General features: G+C 44.7%; 1 protein-coding gene and 1 long non-coding RNA gene across 2 annotated transcripts; one reads left to right on the top strand and one right to left on the bottom strand.

The window, feature by feature from the left end:
• Positions 1 to 1,309: 1,309 nt before the first annotated feature.
• Fabp1 (fatty acid binding protein 1) lies at positions 1,310 to 5,736 on the bottom strand. The gene is made up of 4 exons (XM_034512523.2): positions 5,576 to 5,736; positions 4,455 to 4,627; positions 3,176 to 3,268; positions 1,310 to 1,430 (listed from the first exon to the last, which is right to left on the bottom strand). Exons 1-4 carry the CDS (start codon positions 5,640 to 5,642, stop codon positions 1,380 to 1,382), a joined length of 384 nt encoding a protein of 127 aa, XP_034368414.1. The 5' UTR covers positions 5,643 to 5,736; the 3' UTR covers positions 1,310 to 1,379.
• An 8,028-nt stretch (positions 5,737 to 13,764) lies between these two features.
• LOC143443449 (uncharacterized) lies at positions 13,765 to 19,464 on the top strand. Its single transcript, XR_013112435.1, has 3 exons — positions 13,765 to 15,683; positions 17,266 to 17,348; positions 19,093 to 19,464. It is a non-coding gene; the product is annotated as an uncharacterized LOC143443449 (long non-coding RNA).
• Positions 19,465 to 21,935: the final 2,471 nt, after the last annotated feature.

The following is a 21,935-nucleotide window of genomic DNA, read 5'->3' as shown; positions in this document are numbered from 1 at the left end:
ATAGTACACTTTCTATGTTTTCCTTGCTTGGCTTGCTGCTTTTCAATATAGATCTTCATAAGAGTGAACACCAATACTCAGCTGTTTTGAGATTTCCTCTGCCAATGGAATTAATCTAAAAACCCTTCAATTTAGCACCAGGCAAACTTTTTGTACAGGGCCAAAAAGTGGTCACACTCATTGCTAAAACATCACAAGAACAGTTTCTAGGCCACACACTAACATTCTTCTCCACTGAAACCTCTTGGGCCAGGCCCCCACAGTTCAAATCAGCCTTAGAACCATTGTTTTCAATATTCCTACTAGTAAGGCCCGCTATGCCCTACTTAAATCATTCAACTGCTTTTGTTCACACCACCACAAATGGCAAACCAACCCAGTTCTCAGACAGCAAATTGCTGCTCAATTCTGCTATTACCACCCTCATATAGTCTTTCAGCACCAGAAGTGTCCCGGCCTACAGAAGCCTTGATAAAGAGCTAACAACTACACAGAAAAATAAAAACCAATCACACACACACCAACATGCCAGTCACAGAAATGGATTCTAGACTGAAGTGCCAAGTAAATAAACATGAAATGCTGCAAGTCAGTGTAACATCCAGGGATGAATGTGGTTGTAAAGGTAGAGTTTAAGGTGTTGGCAACCATCTTCGACTACATGCAGCAGAGTCTGTGGCAGCCTAACTTAGATGACTCCCTCCTTCCAAACAAACCAGCTAAGAAATAGAAAGTAAAGGAAAACAAGAGACACATAGCAGTGGATAGCTTCTAAAATGCAAGGCTTTCTTTTAAAATCTCAATTATGTGTATGCCTGTGTGCACCGCTGTGGGAGTAGCCTCGGAGACTGAAAGAAGGTGTCAGATCTCCTGCAGCTCGAGGTACAGGCAGGTGGGTGCTGCCTTGTGTAGTTGCTGAGAGCCGAACTGGGGTACTCTACAACAGCAGTGTGCACTGTTAACTGCTGAGCTTTAGGTCTGGAGTTCTTATAGAACGTGCAAAGACCAAAGGAAAAGATTAATACATTTGACTTCACCATTTACTAAGATTACACATGAAAAAGACAGTGTAAATGTAATTTCCATATAAAGCAGTACTGTGGGAGAGCACTCTTGTGATCACAGAAAACAGAGTTTGGGATACACTCAGTGGCAGAGCTTATGCCACACATGTGTGAAACCTTGGGTTTAATTTCTAACTCTCTCTCTCTCTCTCTCTCTCTCTCTCTCTCTCTCTCTCTCTCTCTCTCTCTCTCTCTAACAAAATAAAAACAATAGCACCACAATGAGAGAAGCCACTAAGGAGAAATTATTTCAAAACAAAGGTAACTTTATTGCATTAATTTTGTACTGTAAAAGAACATGAAACACAGCCTTCTCTAAATCCTCTTGCTGACTCTCTTGTACACAATGTCGCCCAGGGTCATGGTCTGAAAGTCAGAAGAGGTATTATTAAATATTCTGTTGATGGTAAATTGTAAAACAAACAAAAAATAATCTTTCCAAATGGCTCCACCAAGTGTGCTAACACAATAAACAACTTGAACATTTCCCATTTTCATTAGGAACAGGGGGACGACTGGCAACCTTTTCTAAAACAGCATACTGGGTCTTCTCATGTTCTTGTGCATATGGAGAGCTGTCCTTCCAACCATTGAATGGTTTCTTGAATCGATGACAGCTATAGAAAAACCACCCAGAGCAGCCTAACCTAATGTCTCAAAATTTCATTGACATCTATTCCTGCACATTAACTACCTGTGGCTGAACACAAGGATATGTACAGTGGGTCGCTAGACTGGAACATAGTAGGTGCTATCTGCTTTCCTCTTACACTTGTGAATGAAGCACATGAGAACACTGGGCACAGCTGCTCTTTTGTAGGAGTGAGGGGCAAGAGTGTGGGGCGTGGATTTTGCTTCATGATTGATGCCTCTCTCTCCTTGGTAGAGGGGGTTGTCACTTGACCAGATGGTGTCACTTAGACAGGAGTTTGCCTTCTGTGACCTCTAAGGTGCATTTTGAATACAAAGGAAAGCTGGAAGACCCGGCCATGAGGGAAACACTGTGAATTACTGTAGTGGGACACAACGTGACCAGCAGCTGGGCATGGGAGATGACTGCATAGGAGTGAACACCCAGCATGGAAGATGACTGCATAGGAGTGCATATCATACCCAGCGTGTCATTCATTAGCAGCCATAACTTGGTAAAAGCGTGACTCCACACCAATGCCAAGTGGGCAGAGGCATTTATTGGGCACCTGGGCTATGGAAGATGCCTGGCTCTGTGGCTCACTGGTTAGTGCTGAGGCTGTAAACCACTCTAACGTCATCAAATAGGAATAGCAATGCAAAAACAAAGCCTCTCATTGGTGGAAAGTGCTAACGCAGGAGGCCCCGAGAGATCTGCAGACGCAGTGAACTCTGGGAACATCTCTGGGTTGAATGGACTTCTGTCCTATGGCCTGAGTGTGAGGTTTGAGGCCGCGTCCCAGCAGAAACAGGGACAGGCCAGCTATGCTCTGCACATGCTGTCCTGTGCCTCAGCACACCAAGCACCCCTCAGCCCGTCCTGTTTGGTGCTGTTGGGAAAAGGGTAAGTGTCAGGGAGTGAGCAAGGAGGAGAGAGGCAGAGGCAGGAGAGTGGCTGATTCTGAGAGTGGAGGACAAGGAGGTGTGAGACACCAGGTGAATTAGGAAAGGGTGCCCCTTCCTCAAGATACTGCTCTTCATCTATCAGGAAATCACCCTGATATTCTGCCATGGTTTGGCAAGAACAAGATGGCTGCAGGTGTGCTGAGTGCAAATCATCACTGTCTATAGTGTGAACAGACTCCTCTGAGGCTGAGTAGTGAACAGCTATGAGATTAGCCCAAGAGACAGACCCAGGTCAGGAAGCCCTGACGCTGCTATTTGACAAGCTTTCTCTGGTCATTGCCTTCTTTCCCTCATTTAGAAAAGGGTCGTTCAATAGATTTGATAAGATATCTATCAACTCTGTGATACATAGTGGATCCTCTTAGGTGGCAGAAGACATTGACAAGAGGCAAGGTGGAGTCAAGGTCCCGGGAGGAAAACGTGGAGAATGAGAGATGGGCGGCCAGCTGTCCCTCACCTTTTCCATCCCCATTCACCTCCAGCACTGGGATGGCAAGACCAGAGTGCCAACTTACATTGGTGATTGTGTCTCCATTGAGTTCAGTCACGGACTTTATGCCTTTGAAAGTCGTCACCATTTTATTGTCACCTTCCATTTTAACGGTTGCCTGCAGGGTAGACAGACCGTGACCCATGAGCAAAGACCTAGCAATGAAGCTGGTGAAGCTGGTTCTCTGCATGTTAGCAACTGGCCTGTCTGTATCCAGTTCTCCAGTGCTAAATGGAAATAGGGCATATTTATGAATGAAAGAAAATGTCAGGCCGACCTAAGTAGTTCTCCCCTGGGGGGGTGGGGGAATCCTAAAATAAGATATACAATCTCATTTCTCAAGCTTATGGAGGGAGGAGGTAGCAAAACTCCAGTCACCAGCATCTGGGAGGATTCAGTTTAATTTGGCTATTGAGTCTTTTTTTATTGTGGCGCCAATTCCAAGCCGTATACATCAAGCAACGCAGTAAACAGAAATGGTCTGGGCACAGTGCTTCAGGCTTTCCAGCACTCATGAGGCAGGAGCATGGAGATGCTGAGGTTGAGGCCAGTATGGGATACGTGGCAAGGTGCTGAGGGGAAAACAGGATAAAAGGAAAAGAAGCGAGAGGGATGGAGGGAAGAATCCTAATCGAGAGCACAAGATACCAGCCAAGTTTAAATAGCTGCCTCTTCAATGGGCATTGAAAAAGAACTGTAGTAAAACTCATGACACCCGACCCTCATCGTGAGCCAACCAGGAGAACCCTCCCCTGCTCTTCTTCTCGACATGTAAGAGAGGCAGAAATAAGAGCAACCAAAGAGATGAAGAGACTCCTGCTGAGCCTGAGGCACAGAGCTGCCTGGAAAGGCAGGAGCAGAGAGAACAGATACATAGTCCACTGGCTACCCTGGACTGTGCAGGTCTCAAAGGGAGGGGCAGAGGTCCCACAGCCTCTGTATTTCTCTGCTATCACCTGTCCACTGCTCACACAGCCCACAGACACCTGACATTGCTGCCTGGAATCATCTCCCAGGAAGCTGCCCTGGCTCAGATAAAGGTTCTCACACCAATTTGCCCCAGTTCCAGGCTCTCCTTAAAGGACTCTGAGAGCCAGGAGCACTGTGCTTGGGAGACCCTGAGGCTGAGGATCCTGCTCTGTGTCCCCTTTCCCCCACATCCTCCACGGTGAGAGCCCAGATACCCATAATCACTGAGACAGTGAGAAGTCTACTCTCAGAGCTCTCTGTGTCTCCTGCCTGAAGTAGGTTCAGTGACATGGTCTTTGTTAGGAGAAGTTTTGGCCAGAGGTGGGACTACATACCTTGACCTTTTCCCCAGTCATCGTCTCCAGTTCACACTCCTCTCCCAAGGTGAACTCATTGTGAATCACTTTGGACCCATAAGTGAGAGTGAGTTTGATTTTCTTCCCTTCATGCACGATTTCTGACACCCCTTTGATGTCCTTCCCTTTCTGGATGAGGTCTTCAGGCAGACCTGGTAGAGACCATGTAAAGGTAAAAACTGGAAGAACAGAGACCCCACACATTTCTATATAGCAGGTCTGTGAGCAGTCAGGCCTTTGGCTTCTGATCTGGAAAGTGAGTAGTCTTCTAGTAATTTTGCCAGTTAGTACTATTTTTTTTTTTTTTTTGAGACAGGGTCTCTTGCAGCCTAGGCTAGCCTTAACTCACTATATGGTTGAGGATGACCCTGAGTGTCTGATCCTCCTGCTTTCACCTCCTTAGTTCGAGAATAGCAGTCATGTGCCATCGTACCTTGTATGGTGCAAGAGATCGAACCCAGGGCTTCATGCATGCTGGGCAAACACTCTACTGATCGAGCTACATCCTCAGCCCCCAGGTTCATTTGTAGTAAGGATCCTTTCCTCTGTGGCTCCCTCTTCTTACTCATTCTCCCTCCCAGGTCCCTTCTTCTTTAGTGGCCTTGCTCTTAGAGTGGAAACGCTTCATCCTCCAGAATGTTTACCTTCTAAATCCAATTACTCCTGAAGCGATCGGGGAGCTACGAATAACTGGGCCATGTACAAGGTAGGACCATGCCAGGCAAACTTGCTGTGGTCTCTGGAGTCAAGGCTCTTGGGAGGTAATGTACAAAAGTCCTTTTCCCTAGAATAAGGCTTCACAGATTTTAGAACAAATCTGTGCTTTTCCACGAACGGAGGTTCACAGGAGCCATGGAGTTCACAGCAACAGTGGAGGGTCCCTTGCACAACTAAGGGATCCTCAAATTCATGATCTGTGACTTGTCTGCAAAAGAAGCTCCGAGTCCTGGGCTGACCCGGAGAGTCACTGGAAAACTCCTCAATTTGGTAGAGCCTGGACCCCTCCTTCCACCTCATCGTCAGACCTTGACTATCTGCTAATAGTAGGGCTTGCCCCTCATTGCCGCTACATCAGCTTTGGCGTCTCATTCGGCACTCACCCATTGCCTTCATGAAGGGCTCAAAGTTCTCTTGGCTCTGCAGTTGGTACTTGCCGGAGAAGTTCATGGTGGCAATGAGGCTTCCTTTCCACAGCTGACCACAACAGCTCTGCCTGCCAGGCCACCCACTGTTGGCTATTTTATAAGGGGCTTCTTCCTCCTCAAATATAGGCCATAGGTCAGTGATTGTCGATTTCTTTATGGCCAGGTTCAAACATTAACTCCTGAGAGCAATGGTCAACGATAAAAATCAGAATGGGCAAGGCAGAGGTTTGTTCTAATTCAGCAAACATTAGTGAGTCCAGTCAAGGGCGAAGCTCTCTGTAAATGTTGCCTGTATAGTGATTGACACTGCTCATGAAATAAGTGTGCATGCATGAAGTGTATGGTGACAGATGTACATAGGTGAATCACATCTCTAGCAATGCATATATGCATATATACTATGTGCACTTGTATGTGTTTGTACCTGTGCACACTTGTATGTGTGCATATATTTATATACACATAGTTACATATACATATGTACATATATAAACACATTTATAGATATGTGCATTACATATATAAACATATTTATAGATATGTGCATTTGAACTCAAAACCTTTTTCACATAACCTCATGTTTATTTCTCAATTTTTTATTATTATACAAACATAATTTTACATATATTTTGTCAGTCCCCAAAGCTGTTTTTTATATTCTGAGCATTTTATATTCTGAACATTCTTCCTCAATGAATCCGGGCAATCCTCAGTTCGGGCAAGCCTCCCTTTTGAAGGCATCTACTGTCAGCAGGTGCAAGCTCTTTAAAGCAGCAGCCTGAAAATTTAGATCATTTTGTCTGGTAGAGACAAGTCAAGGGGAGAAAGATGGCATTACCTGCTGACTTTGTCCCATCCCTGCCTCAAAGCCAGGAACAGGGAACCAAGATGCTACATGGGAGTCTGGCCCTGGGGGAAAAGCAGAGGGATGTTTCCAAAGGTCTCTGGTGTTCTTGTTCGTCGTGGGGAGCAGAGTTGTGTTACCCAGAGCATCTTCATCCCCGCAGTTCCTGCATCCCAGGCAGCTCTCAGCAAGTCCCGCTTTCTCTTTCACAGCCTGCTTCTCTTCTGTGCTTAGACTTTAGCACCAGCCTCTCTTCACCCACAGCCATCAGCCCTCCGTCCTCTAGTCTTCTCTACATAGGCTGTTATAAATCAGAGCCTGGGGTATGCAACACCTCCGTTTTAAACCTCCAATGGTCCCTATTGCTCTAGCAGTGACAGGTCCCGGAGAGTGTGGCAGGCCTGTGTCTACTATCCTGACTGATCACTGCTCTGATCGAGCACTGCTGATCGAGCTTGTAGTTTGCTATCATGAGCTCTCATTTTTGTCTTGCAAAATGACTGCCATTGCCTAACCTTCTCTTAGGCGGTTAGGCTTGCCAAACCCAGCCTAGTCAACCCCGCCCCCACCCACTCCCGCTTTCTCTTGAGGTCACAGGCACAGATCAGCTGAAGGTGTCAGGGGTATCCATTCCTCTATGTTTGAATTAGTGTCTCTTCTGCTCTTTTCCTGTCCTCCAGCTGTCTGCCTCCCTGTAAGTCCTCCCAGCCAGTGGACCAGTATGTAACATCCCTACCCCCATTCCGTCTCCTCCATTCAGCTGGGCTGGCTTCTCTACATTCTTCTTCACTGTGTTCCTTCCTTGGGATTCTCGATGTATGGCACATGAAATGAGCTCAATCAGTGATGGTTCAGCAAAGAAAAGCCACCAAAAGATAATGAGGCCATGGCTCTCGTGCAGAGGTAGTGGGAGATATGGAGTAGTCAGATCAGCAAGTCAGTCCTGTAATCAGTGAATCATGAGTTCTGAGGCAAGGGGACTGGAGGGCAAGTACGATTGTGTGCATGCGCTTGGGCAAGCGTGTACCTTATGTGGCTGCAACTTGGCTGAGAGGCCAGGGGGATAGATGTGAAAGGGATGAAGATTGTTGTTCCAGTCCTGAGCGCTCAGCTCTCTCTTCTCACCCCCGGTATTCTTTTTCTTTTCTCTGTAATCCTGCTCAGTCATCCCAGTCTGTGCTAAGCCCATGGAGACAGATTTTGCATGGCCAGTTCTCTGTTCCTGGCCAGTTCCCTCTCACTTGTATCATAATCGCCAAAATGACAAAATGCTTTGGATCCCAGCCCATCTGCCTTCTCGCAGCTCCCTACTCCACCCAGAAACTTGCTGGGTTGCAGATTCTGCCTTTAGGCCGTACAGGTCTGGTGGGTGGGAATGAGAGGGAGGGATTTGAACTGACAAGCTCGTGTTAGGTGCATCAATGGCTCAGGAAGACGTCTTAGGATCAACAGTCAAGCCAGCCTACAGTAGGGGTGAACACTATCGTCTCAATCACACAGACTCCCCAGAACCTCTGCAGTTTGCTGCTTCTGATCCAGCCAAATGTTTGAATCTACAGAGTCTTTGAATCTACACACCACATGTCCAATGTCTGGGCCCTTCTCATTCATCCCTGACAGGTGGTATTTATGTGCATGATGAGAGCAGAGACATCAGTTGAATGTAGCAGCATGCAGATCCCAGCCCCGACACAGTTGACCACTCTGCCTTTCCTGACCAGTCCTCTTCCAATAATGTTGAGGACATGAAGCTTTGAAATCTACAAAGGGCAGACGTGCACACAGACTAAGTCAACTAAGAGTATGTGAGTTCTTTAATTTTGGTTGGTGACCAAGAGTAAGCGAATGTCTCAGTGTCTCTTGGTACTGAAGGTGAGGGAGACAGTAGTTTGAAAGGCAAACCCCACAGAAACCATAATTTATATAAAAGCTAGGTGAGGGTCAGAGTATGAAACATTCATTTTTTGACACTACATAGTAATTATTTCAGTAATTAAAATCATAACAATTATTTTTTCACTTATACCTTCTTCACTTAATTTAATTTGTGTTAAGTTTGTGTAAACTTAATACACCTGGTCCATAGACAGGGTCGTGAAAATCTCATAGGTGTTGCCAAGGTTGATGTGACTGCTGTGAGGTAGAGGGCTGAGAGTTATCTAAGAAAACAAAAAATGTTGTCAGGACAAGATGGCGTTACCTTGGCCATTTCAACATTAAATGAAGTCCCTGAGCTTCCTTGTGTGTTGAGATCTTATGTCCATTTGTAGTTACCCAATTGCTTGCACACAAGGACAGAGTAAGCAAAATGGCTCAAAGGAAGATGAGAACATGCAAAGTACCTACTTGCTCTGAGCCTAGAATATGCATCTTTTAATGTGACTTACTCTGGAACTCTAGAAAGGCACAATCCAGACACCGATCTGTGGGACACTGAATTTACATATATAGTGAGTTTAAAAGTCTAGTCTGTTAAGAAGTTGCATTGGAATTTTGTTGGGGGATCTTGCCCGTGTGTGTGTGTGTGTGTGTGTGTGTGTGTGTGTGTGTGTGTGTGTGTAAATGACTGAATGAGTTACTTGGAGAAAGCTTGTTTGAAATTCCAGCTGGGCAACAAGAGCCAAGATGGAGAAAGCAATGATTCTCTTGTACAGAAGACCAGAAAAGGCCTGGAGGGGAAGCAGAGGGACCTATGAGACTGCAGGCATTGCTCCGGCGATGGCCAGACCTGCTGCCCTCTTGCTCAATACACTAGACTCAAACAAGAGAGCAGACAGGAATAAGAGGAACCAGTGAGGATTTAGAGCACAGGCTGCTAAGATACCTCCAGTGGGCAAAGCAGGGATCCCAAGAAGGCCAGCGTTGATGTTGGCGCCAGCTCTTCAGTTCAAAGTGAATGCCACCCTTGTTTTAAACCCTTTCCTCCTGCTTCAAAGGTTTCTGAAGATGGAGTTGGGCTGGGGATATGGCACAGGTGGCCTATGCCCGTCTGATGATTCTGCAAGAGAGCCCTGTGAAACAGCTACGACCATACCTGGGCTCCCTTCATTATATCTGTCATAGAGAGCCACTTCCCCTGGAGTGTGTGGTGTTTCGGTGTGCCATGATGGCTGCATAAACCTAAAATAGCCGGACTTGTGTGCTCACAGCAGAATGTAGGAGCAGCATCCCAGCATGAAGTTGGAACTTTGAGTGGTGGCTCTACAGCTAAGCACTGGAGCCAGCAGCCTTGGCCATCCCCAAGTCCGTCTATAACCTGAGTTTAAGAACTGAGAATTTTGAGTTGGTGGTGGCAGCTCATCCCAAGAGAAGTTCTGTTTCCTCAGAGGGTCATCAGTCTTAAGGATCAGTAGCTGTCACCAATTCGGATTCTGAAAGCTTCCACATTCTGGTGCAGAAACACTCCCACCATAGGCATAAGGCCGTCCTCAGCAGCCAGAGGTATCAGACAACTCTTCTAGGACAGGCACATATGCTGTCACTAGCCTGCCCAATAGAAGCTTCTGCCCGCCACCCCCATTCAGCCCTTTTCATCTACCACCTGTCCAAAGAGCTAGTCCAACATGGTGGAATACTAACTAGTAGGCACATGGTCCCTATCACAGCAGCTAAAAGATGGAAATGGAAGGGAGAGGGCAGGAAAAGAGGGAGGGGGAAAGCTAGGAGAGTTGCGGTCTACTGTCAATGAAATAATCACCAAGGTAACAGTGATAGAGTCATGCCCATCCAGCCCACTCAGCACGTTCTTACTTTGGGAGGATCTGTAGGCATAGACAGACAGACAGACAGATAGATAGATAGATAGAAAGATAGATAGATAGATAGATAGAATGCTCCCCATGCACCCAGCTGCCTGTAGGATGTCACACTTATATAAAAGCAATACCTGACATATAAAAATCCCACACACATGTTTTCTTCCCTTGGTCACAGATGTCAAGCTGCAGCTTTCTGGGGCCCAAGGTAGGCATGGGAAGGGAGGCATGAAGCTTCCTACATAGGGCAAATCAACACCAATCCCAGAGGTCTCCAGGAAAGCCTGGGTCTTGGGTAGCTTTTCTGGAATCTGAGGAAGAGAAGGATACATGAACTCTATGACACAAGTTCTATTGGAACTTCTGCTCGGCCTCTCACTTCCTGCCTTCCCCATTAAGGGAATGCCTTACAAATGGGGACCAACTCTGGGGACATGAGGTTGCCTCAGGGCCTGGCACAGCAGATGAAGATGCTGTAGCAGACTTTTGGACTGACAGCCAGCCTAACAGGAAGGAAACAAGTAAAGCAGGCTAGGAGATAGATGTAAGACAAGGATTCTCCCCCTGCCCCAGATCTCACACCTCAGACATGTCCATTTGTAGACAATCCTAATAGCTTTCTTAAGTCAAGATTTTGAGGGGGATGCATGAGTCTTCAAGCCACAGAGTTAGTAGCTATTTCAAAAAGCAATACTATGTGGCTCACACCTGTAATTCCAGCACTTGGGAGGCAGAGGCAGGTGGATTTCCTTGAGTATGAAGTGTATCTGAGCTAAGTAGTGAATTATATAGGCTTGCTAGGACTACAGAGTAAAAACCTTATCTAAAAAAAAAATGTCGGGGTTGGAGAAACAGCTCAGTGGTGACGAGCATATGCTGCTCTTCCAGGGGATTGGATTCTGTTTCCAGCATCCATGTGGCTCACAACCGCCTGCAACTCCAGCTTCAGGGGTTCTGATGGCCTCTTCTTGCCTCTGTGGCCACCTGCAACCATGTATTATAAACTCACAAAGAGACATATACACAGTAGAAATTAATAATAATAATAATAAAAATAATGTTGCAGTTGTGCATAGTTTTATATAAAAATTAGGTGAGCATGATGACATATTCCACCTACTCGCTGGTAAAGAGACAAAGGTCAACTACAATGACAAGTTCAAGTAGCGTCAAGAAACAAAACAAACAAACAGAAAACAAACGAACAAAACAACAAAAACAATAACCAAACCTTCCAATACCATAGGCACAGCTTTGGATTTTCATCAACTCAAAGATGCAGTCTCTTTTCTCAGACCTGGGCTGTGGAAGGACAGAGCGTGGGTTAAGTCACTGATCTACCTTACGCCTACTAACCACCCCTGAGCCTCATCGGGGCTCTGTTTTCCTTACCTGTTATGGTCATAATATTCTTTGCCTGATGAAAACTGTTGAGTCCTTTGAGTGTGAAGCTCTAATTACAAAGGGTCAGGACACTTGGCCTGGGTCGGAGGGGTGTCTTCTTTCCCATCATTATGGCCTAGTGGGTAGTGCCTCCAATCCCAGGTTTGCTGATGGTTCAGCTGAGTCTTATAGGCTTGAGCCCTAGGCTTTTTGCTTACAGGCCATGTAGACCCACGCTGCTGGCCACTTGAGTCTGTGTCCAGCTCTGGCAAGCGGCCCAAATGACCTAGGCTGATCTCATTGCATTTCAATGAAGCTTCTAATTTCCCCAGAGTTCCTAGAACCTGGGGTGGGGACAGTTCATCTGAAAACTGTTAAGGTTCAACTCTCACTCTCCAGCCAGGCTTGGGGAGAGCTAGTGAATTCTTTAACGAACTCCCCTGCAGCTGGGGATACTGCTCGGTGACAGTTGTTCGCCTATTGTACACAAAGTCCTGGGTTTACTTCTGAGTTTCACTATGGTAGCCCCATGGAATTTCCCTGTGGCAACTATGTTCTGGCCTTAAAATGAGACCTGTCCTAACAAACCATGGTGAGGGTTTTGATGTTGTTTTCTTTTTTAGAAATCTATCTTCTGAATGAGATAACTGGGTGGGGAGGTGAATGGGGGGAGGGGGGGACAAAAATCAAAACAGATACCAAACAACAGTTGCAAATGGCTGGAGAGATTCATCCAGTCAAGATGATAGCTGGGTAACCCTGACAACCTGAGTTCAATTCTTGGAACCCTTGTTAAAACAAAACAAGCAGTGCTGCAGTGCACACACCTGCAATCCCAGAATTCCTAGGGAGACATGGAGGGCAGAGGCAGGAGGTTCATGTGGAAGCTTCTCAGTCAGCTTCCAGGAGTTCACAGCACAGCAGCAGGATGTTCACCTAGTAAGGTGAAAAGAGAGAGAGCCTTCTCCTGAAAGCTGGCTTCTGAGTTCTATGTGCACGGCATGGTTGCACCTGCACACACGTAAAAACAAGTAAATAGGTAACAAATGAACAAATACTTTTTAAAAGGCACAGGTAGTGGAACTATAGAGAAAGTGTACTCAGTGTGGAATTCAAGAAAAATAAAAGGTTTTGAACCCACGACAACCAAAAATTAATTCAAAAATCAAATGTGTGTTGAGTCCCAAATTTTTCCAGCATGGGTTAATTGTTATTTCAGAAAAAATTTTAATTTCATATTAAGGACTGAACCCAGAGCTTCACACATGCTAGGCAGGCACTGTGCCACTGAGCTATAACCCAGCCTTGGTCCTGAACACACAACAGACACATTTGTATTGAGCACGCCACCATGCCATTAAATGAACCTTGGCTCAGGGTCCAAACTATTACATGTTACTGTGGTGGTTTGAAGAAGAATGGCCTCTATAAGTTTATATATTTTAATACCTAGTCATCAGGAAGTGACACTACTTGGGAAGAACTAGAAGCTGTGACCTCTTTGGAGTAGGTGTGTCACTAGGGGATAGGAGCTGTGACCTCTTTGGAGTAGGCATGTCACTAGGGGATAGGAGATGTGACCTCTTTGGAGTAAGTGTGTCACTAGAGGATAGGCTTTGAGGATTCAGACATGCTAGGTCCAGTGTCACCCCCTTCCTGCTGCTTGTGGATCAAGATGTAGAACAATCACCTACTTCTCCAGCACCATGTCTGCCTGTGTGCTGCAGGACTCCCCACCATGATGACAATGGATTAAACCTGTGAAACTGTAAGGCAGCCTCCATTACATGGTTTCTGTGGTAAGAGTTGTCTTGGTCATAGTGGGTGTCTTTTCATAGCACTAGACACTGGCTAAGACCAGTATGAACACAGTATTTTGACTGTGCACACTAAACTTTCTGTTCTTATAGAAGCATCACAGTTTAATTACAGAAAGCAAAGATACCATTTTCCTAATACCATTCTTTAGCATATAAGTATCAAGGTAGTATATCTTTTGAATATATTATGTTAGGATGCTTTATTTTTAAGATTCCAATCTCCATTATTGACACAAGTTTTTTTAAAAAAACAAATCATTCAGTGAATTTTGAGATGGACAGAATTTCCAGCTTCTCAAATGCTCCTGTATGCACTTCTGCCATTTTGTATGATATTTTCAGCATTGACCACTCTAAAATTAGAATTCTGATCAACTGAAACATGTTACAGTATCCATACCCTATGGTGTCAAATATTCGGTCAAGATTTATTCATGTAAACATAAACAAGCACACTCATCTTATTCACATGCAAATTTGCTTCTGTCTTTAACAAATGGTGAAAGTATATGTATACAGAGAATTATTTTAAAATGAATTTCTTTTTAAAAAATTTAATTACATTTATTATTGTTATCTCTCTCTGTGTGTGTGTGTGTGTGTGTGTGTGTGTGTGTGTGTGTACATATGATGAGTGCAGGTTCACACATGCCATGATGACTATGTTGAAGTCAGAGGATAACTTTGGGGAGTTGATTGTGTCTTCCTGCTGCAGGTTCTGGGGTTTGAACTCATGTTGTAAAACTTGTGTGGTAAGTGTACCTCTCTCCAACTGTTGAGCCAATCCAACCACCCCAAAGTAAATGTCTTTCTTTAAAACAACAACAACAAAAAAGCTTTATGGCAGACACCACTTAGGAAAGACTAGGGCATTCGAGAGAACTTTCTGGAGATGGACAGCTGTTTGCCCGGCTGTGTGGGTAAACTCTGAATTGCAGGGCCTTTGGAGATTTCACCCGAGGATTGCTTCTCACTGCTGCTATTCCTTTCCTGTCACTATTACATAGCCTAATGACTCCTGGGCATCAGCCTACCCTATTGGGCAGATTTTTCGAAGACCAACATGAAGACATACTTTTATGTAGTAATGCTATGTAGATAAGTTGATGGTTTCATGATTTCTAGAATCCCTAAATTTTTATACAAATAATGCATGCCTGATGCCCACGGAGGCCAGAAGAGAGCAACAAATCCCTGGAGCTGGAGTTACAGGCAGCTGTGGGCTGCTGTGAGGGTGCTGGGAATTGAACCCTGGTCCTCTAGAAGAGCAGCCAGTGCTCTTAACTGCCAAGCCATCATGTTCCTCTCTCTGTTCCCTTTCTTGGTTTCTTTGTTTCTTTCTTTCTTAAAAATATTATTATTGGTGTGTGTGTGTGTGTGTGTGTGTGTGTGTGTGTGTGTGTGTGTGTACATGGTATGAAAATGGGGGTGGTACACATGCCACTGTGATCTCATGGAGGTCAGAAGACAACTTTGTGGAGCCTGTTCCCTCCTACCTTTATGTGGGTTCTGGGTATTGAGCTCCGGTTACCAGGCTCGTAAGCACCTTTGTTCACTAAACCATCTTGCTGGCCTGTAAATTTCTCTATGAAACTTACACAGACACACAGACACACACACACACACGCGCGCACACACACACACACACACACACACACACACACGATAAGTGCATTCAACAGACAACCTTTTCTCTACACAGTGCCTCCTTAGAACTGTCCTTGTCTTAAATGAGGTCATTGCTTAATGGTCCTCAAAGACTTCTTGACACTGTGGAATGGAAAAGCCTGGAGTGATGTGGGAAGGGGTTCAGAGAATATGCGGATTGTCACTATCCCGACAGGTAAGGCTCCTATTTTGACTGCAAAAGTAAATACTATTTGTCCTCTGGTGTCTCTCTGTCCCTTGCCCTCTGAGGGTTGAGTGCTAGCCCAATTGGCTTCAAGTTTGCATAACCTTTCAAGGCAATTAGTTTCCAACTTGCCACATCTCCCCTCCCCTCTGAATTCCAGCAGCTAGCTCTGGTCAGATAACTGTGCAGCCTTTCTGAGCCTTAGTGGCCACACAGGCATCCAACAGGCAGCCCTCTGCAGAAAGACTCCCTGAGGTCTCTCTGCACAATAACATCTCCGTTTCCATCTCATTTTCCACCCTGTTCTTTTAACTCTACTATATTAATAGACATAAAAGGATGAAGAGATGAAGAGTTGACTGAACACTTAGTGCTTTCTCTAACTACATATTTTAAATAATACTATAAGGTAAGCATTATTTCCTAATTTTTTCTCAGATGAATAAACTATGTACCCAATTATCCACTCAACAAGAATACTTTGACCTACTGAGTGAAAATTATACTGGAATTCTATTTCCAATCTACAAAGGAACTCACTGTGTAGTAAGGACCGTAAGAAAAATGAAAGCTCCCTTTTAGATCAAATATGGTTGGAAAAAAAATCTCAAACTGTAGGCACAGTTTGAATTAAGAGTAAGAAGAACTTTCTGGTTGGGAGGGAGTCAGGATATCTTCATGAAGAGATGACAAAGCGTTCAGAAGCATGAAAATGCCTGCTGCTGCAGAGGGGGTGTGTAAGAAATAGAAAGACTAGGAGGCTGGAGGAGCTGGACTGGGGTAGCTGGGGTGGGAGCTGGAGGCAGGGCCTCAGCAGATGGGGAAGGAGGCCGCTTCCCCAGTACAGCACAGATGCATAGAGATAGATAGGCATTTTTAGTAATGATGATTATGAATTTGGTCTAATTTATGTTAGAAAATATGTATCAACTCACTGTCTTTTGTTTTTGTTTATTTTTGTTTTGTTTTCATTTTGTTTTGTTTTGTTTTTGAAACAGAGTTTTTCTATGTAGCCCTGGCCATCCTGTTACTCACTCTGTAGACCAGACTGGTCCCAAACTCAGAGATCTGCCTGCCTCTGCCTCCTGAGTGTTGGGATTAAAGGCATGTGTCACCACCACCATGTACAACTCACTGTTTTATAAATAGTATTTAGAATAAAATCAAGTGTGTTTTGTTTGTCTGGGATAGTAGGGCTTGAACTTGGGGCCTCTTACTTGCTAGGCAAATCTTCCCCGAGCTACATCTCATGCCCCCTTTTTGTGGTGCTGGGACTTGAGCCCATGGCCTTGAACATACATGCTGGCAAACACTGTCTCTGAGCTACTTCCTTAATCCCAAGTATAAGGAGCATCTCAGAGAAAGCTTGGATTTCCTCCTTTCTACTAGAAGATGCCTTCGTAGGTTCTTGACGTACATTAGGAATGTAATAATTTAGTCTAGTATAGAAAACACATTCTAACTAAAAATTGCAAAAGAGCAGATTTCATTAATGAGATGGGTTACTAAAGTATTGAAAGACCAAGAAGAGGATGGGGGCTTGGGTCTCTTAATGACTGGGATGGAGTGCAGGATGGATTGTCCTTGCTTCTATAGGCTTGGGGGTGGCTGTTGCCCATAGGTGTGGATGCAATCAAATGATGCCACATTTATTAGGACTTGAATCATAAAAAAGGAAGTAAGGACAAGGGCTGAGGGACATAGGCAATAGCCAGCATAGGGCATCTGAAGATCTGACAGCTTCTGGTGACAGGAGATTAGACCTTGGGAATGGGCAGGAGCCTTGGACTGGAAAGTTTCTGCAGTCTTAACAGACCTCTTAGAGATCCATGAGGGGTGACCGTGAAGGGATGGCAGGAGTTGGTTGCAACCTCAGAAGCTTCGTGTGGTCACCGTGGTGATGCATGGCATCTGCTGAGGAGCACAATGGAAAGAGAAGCAGCCAGCCTTCTCTCTCCCCATCTCCTGGACCTATTTTCCTCTCATTCCAGATCACTTACTATAGAACTGTTGCTTGGATTGCTGTCTCCTTCAACAATACCGAGGTTCACATCTTTTCTTCCTGGTTGTCAAGGTGATTGATGGAAGAAGGGTACAAAGGTTCAGTTCTGTTTCCAACCAAAGGCTTTTATGGTTCATGGTATTCAGACAGGCTCAGTGAATATTTGAGGATACAGCTGTTCTCACCTTCCTTTAGCTTCTGGCAGATGATTTGTCCATTGTCAGATAGACTATACCCTTCACATCCTGAGGCCAGAAGCCAAAGAGATGAGTCAGAGGTTAAAAGTACTTACTGCCTTTGAAGAGGACCTGGGTTTGGTTCCCAGCATTCATGTTGGATGGCTCACAACTGTCCACTACAGCAGATCCAAGGAGTCTGACCCTCTCTTCTGGCCTCTGAGGGCACCTTTGTATACACGTACACATAATTAAAAATAAAGCACATCTTAAACAAATTTGAGAGCAGATTCTAGCATCTATACCAATGATCCAACAGAAATGGCAAAAGGCAGATGAAAGTTCTTAATAGGTCTGTTTTGACTTCCCTTCCTGCTTCACATCTGTTTTAGGGTTTCTACTGCTGCAATAAAGCACCATGACCCAAGGCAGTGTAGACAGGGAAGGACGTATTTGACTTACACTTCATTGATGCAGGAAGTCAAGACAGGAACTCAAACAGGGCAGGAACCTGGAGGCAGGAGCTGATGTAAAGGCCACGGAGGGATTCTGCCTACTGACTTGCTCCCCATGGCTTGCTCAGCTTACTTACTTACTTTCTTTCTTTTCTTTCTTTTCTTTCTTTTCTTTCTTTCTTTCTTTCTTTTTTTTTTCTTTTTTTTTTTTTTCGAGACAGGGTTTCTCTGTGTAGTCCTGGCTGTCTTGGAACTCACTCTGTAGACCAGGCTGGCCTCGAACTCAGAAATCCGCCTGCCTCTGCCTCCCAAGTGCTGGGATTAAAGGCATCCGCCACCACCGCCCGGCAGCTTACTTTCTTATAGAACCCAGGACCACCAGCCCAGAGGGGGGGTTATCACCTACAATGGGCTAGGCCCTTCCACACCAATCACTAATTAAGAAAATGTTCTATAGCAGTGGTTCTTAACCTGTGGGTCATGACCCTTTTGGGGATCAAGCAACCCTTTCACAGGGGTTTCCTAAGACCATCGAAACCACAGATACTTACATTACAATTCATAACAGTAAGAAAATTACAGTTGTGAAGTAGCAATGAAAACACTTTTATGGGTGGGATCACCACAGCACAAGGAACCGTAGGAAAGGGTCGAAGCATTGGGAAGGCGGAGGACACTGCTCCACACGCTTGCCTGCAGCCTGATCTTACGAAGCCACTGTTTCAAATGAGGTCCCCTCCTCTCGGATGACTTTAGCTTGTTGGTGACACAAAACCAGCCAGAACAGCATTCCTCCACGGGTGAGATTCTGTGGGTTCCTAAACGTTCACATAGCTAGCAGTTTTGAAAAGGAAGTTCCTACAAACAAAAACACAGCTGCTATTCTCTATTCTTTGCTTTGGGCTTATCAGTGTTTGATTGGAAAGATGTTAACTGTTAGGAAATAAACCTAAGAATAAGTCAAGGGTCCAATGTGAAACTAGAGATGATAGTTTGAGGGTTTGTAATAATAGTTTTGCTATTTCCTTTTGCCTGTTATACATCATTTTCTGAGGGATTTGCATGCATCTTTATCTGTATCTCTGGGGCTTAAGAATGTCGTTGGGAAAAGCATTCAGGTCGTGTATGTTGAATGGCTGATTGGATAGATAAAAATAAAACAAGTACCACAAATTTCACTTTCAGGAGCGTCCTGTCAGGATCCTTGATTCCCTGTGGGAACAACAGCAACAGAAGCCTTACAAAGAGTAAGGATGAAACATCGATGAGCTCTAAGAGAAACGGCCTGGAGTCTGCTCAATGGCATCTTTATAAACATTTATGGGAGGCTTGGGGACATAGCTCAGCCAATAGAGCTCTTGCCTATCATGCATGAGGACCTAGGTTGCCACTCAGCATAGCATGAAACAGATATGACGGCACATGTCTATGCCATGGAGGTGGAGGCAAGAGGATCAGAGATAAAAGGTGTCATTCTCTGCTATGTAGTGGATTCGGGGCTGAGACAGAGACCCTGTCAGCAAATAAATAAGCAAACATTTCATAGGAACTCTAAAACTCATGCCTGTGGTGTGAAATGTTCTCAAGAAATAGCAGAGACAATAAAGGATTCCACGGCATACCAGAACTTACAGAATGTACATTGCCCACTGAGAGTGGTGAGACAGATCACCCCACCTGCTGATAGGCATGTGTATGGGGATCGTTTTTTGATCATGTGGGCAGTTCTGGCCCAAATTCCTCGTTCCGCTGAAGCTTTTGACAATTCAGTTAAATTTCAACTACATTTTATTTGACTGAACTATTCCCTGATAACTTAAGGGTACCAGGGCTGTCAGCCCTCACAGGCTTTGCTGATAATAGCATGGAACGGAGTTAGTTTTCAAAACCAGGGCAAAGGGAAACCTCGATGTGTTGAGCAAGAACATCAATGCTGATTCAAAAAGGGAAGCAAACCTTTATTTACAGAGATGTATGGACCTGGCCGGAGCAGCCAAAATTCAGTGGTGAACTTTATCCTACATGGCATAGCTCACCAATTTTCACTTATGCCCACAAGAACAGCCAGGATGTGGTGATTGCCTTTACTGTCCAATATTACCTAGACTCACTCACGTCTGCGTGCTTTTCTAAGCACCTGCTTGGCAGACAAGATGCTGACAATTACCCCATCTTAGAGAGAATCTTGCTTTGAGGGAAAGTATGTTGCCTGAGTTCACACCCTCACGAGGCAGCAGAGAAGACAGGCCTCTTCTGAGAGGAATCCCCAGAGGCCTCCTGTCCCTAACAAGCCTTCATTTCACAGTTTCATCCTAAATGGAGGGCAGTGTTTGTATTTGAATGAAGGACACTTACCTGGGATTTGGAGATTTCCCTTTTGTCTTAGTTAGGGTTACTATTGCTGTCATGAAACACCATGACCAAAGCAACTTGGGGAGGAAAAGGTTTATTTGTCTTCCATTTCCACATTGTAGTCCATCAGTGAAGGAACTCAAACAGGGCCAGAACCTGGAGGCAGGAGCTGGTGCAAGAGCCATGGAAGGGTGCTGCTTTCTGGCCTGCTCCCCATGGTTTCCTCAGTCTGATTTCTTATAGAACCTAGGACCACCACCCCAGGAATGGCCCCCTCGCCATCAATCACTAATTAAGAATCACTGTTCTAAAGGCTTGACTACAATCCAATCGTATGGAGGCGTTTTCTCAGTTGAGTTTCCCTTCTGTCAAATGACTTTAGCTTGGGTCAAGTGGACATAAAACTCTCCAGCACACCCTTGGTACATCACTGAATAGTTTGGGTATCTGCATTAGGCATAACATGTCTGTTCCATAACCATCATAGAGTAGAGACTACTGAACCCTGCTAGTCTTGTCAATGAAGCATGAACTATACAGAGAGAGTTATATTTATGGTAATGATAATGTGACCATAACACTCTATATGAGAATATGGGACTCTCACTCAGGACTCCAACCATTACACCCTTCTACTTCTTACAAGCTGCAAATGATCTTGGAGACACTAGAATATACATACAGGAAATAGAAGGTAACTAAAAGTGAGACTTTGTGATACAACTTCCATGAAGTCATTATCAGGGATGGGATGAGACTTTGTATGATGCAATTGTTTGGAAGTCACCCAAGTGTGGTCCCTCACCTATGCCCTGTAAGTAATCCCAGTAAACTCACTTGTTCACCAACCTGGACTTCATTGGAAGTTTTACTCTGGTCTATTGTTGGTGCCCCATCTGGGGTGAAGAGTCATTTGTTCACATCTCCCAAAGAAAAGTAAATTCAGTAAGCACATTGTTGAATTGTAAATATTAAGCCGGGAGGCTTTGAAGTCTTTCTTGTTAGACCCAATGCAGTAATAAAGGAGAAGGGCTTCTGTCCAACTCTCTGAGACGACTCTTTCTCTTAAAATTTCTAAAGGCTCAAAGAGAATGTCCTCCCTCTATGCACATTGAGTGCTGTGCCCATCTTCCACGTGTGTACTAAGTTATGAAACTAAGTTTTTGACATTCTTTTTATTATTATTATTCCTTTTGTAATATGACATAATAGGGGGCAACGCGTATCAGGTAGAGGGCTACAAGCTTGCATGCATATGTCGGAGAATGACCTTAAGGCTGGTTCTTTCTTTCCCTGTTTATGTGGGTTCTATACATTGAACTCAGGCTGTGAGCCTTGTGCAACAAGAGTTTTCCCTTCTGAGCCATCTAGTCAGCCCATCTTTGATATTTTTTTTTAATAATGGCACAATTCAAACACATCTGATAGTTAGAACACTTGCCCAGAGATAGCACTTCCACCAAAGAACAGATATCAATTTCTCCTGGATGCTCAAGAACAGTAAACCTCATATCCAAGTAGCTTACATAAGACTCTATATCCAAATATCCTGCAGAAATGTCTTCCCTTTCCCCTTAAAACGTTCTGCTTTCTTGAGTGACGAGACAGGTCAATAGTGCATGCCCAGTGACCTGAGTTCAATTTCCAGGACTCAAATAAAGAGTAAAACCACATGC

This window comes from Arvicanthis niloticus, chromosome 9 (assembly GCF_011762505.2).
Source record: "Arvicanthis niloticus isolate mArvNil1 chromosome 9, mArvNil1.pat.X, whole genome shotgun sequence".
Lineage (NCBI taxonomy): Eukaryota > Metazoa > Chordata > Mammalia > Rodentia > Muridae > Arvicanthis > Arvicanthis niloticus.
The sequence above is the reverse complement of the archived record's forward strand: the minus strand, read 5'-3'. Positions and strand labels throughout refer to the sequence as shown.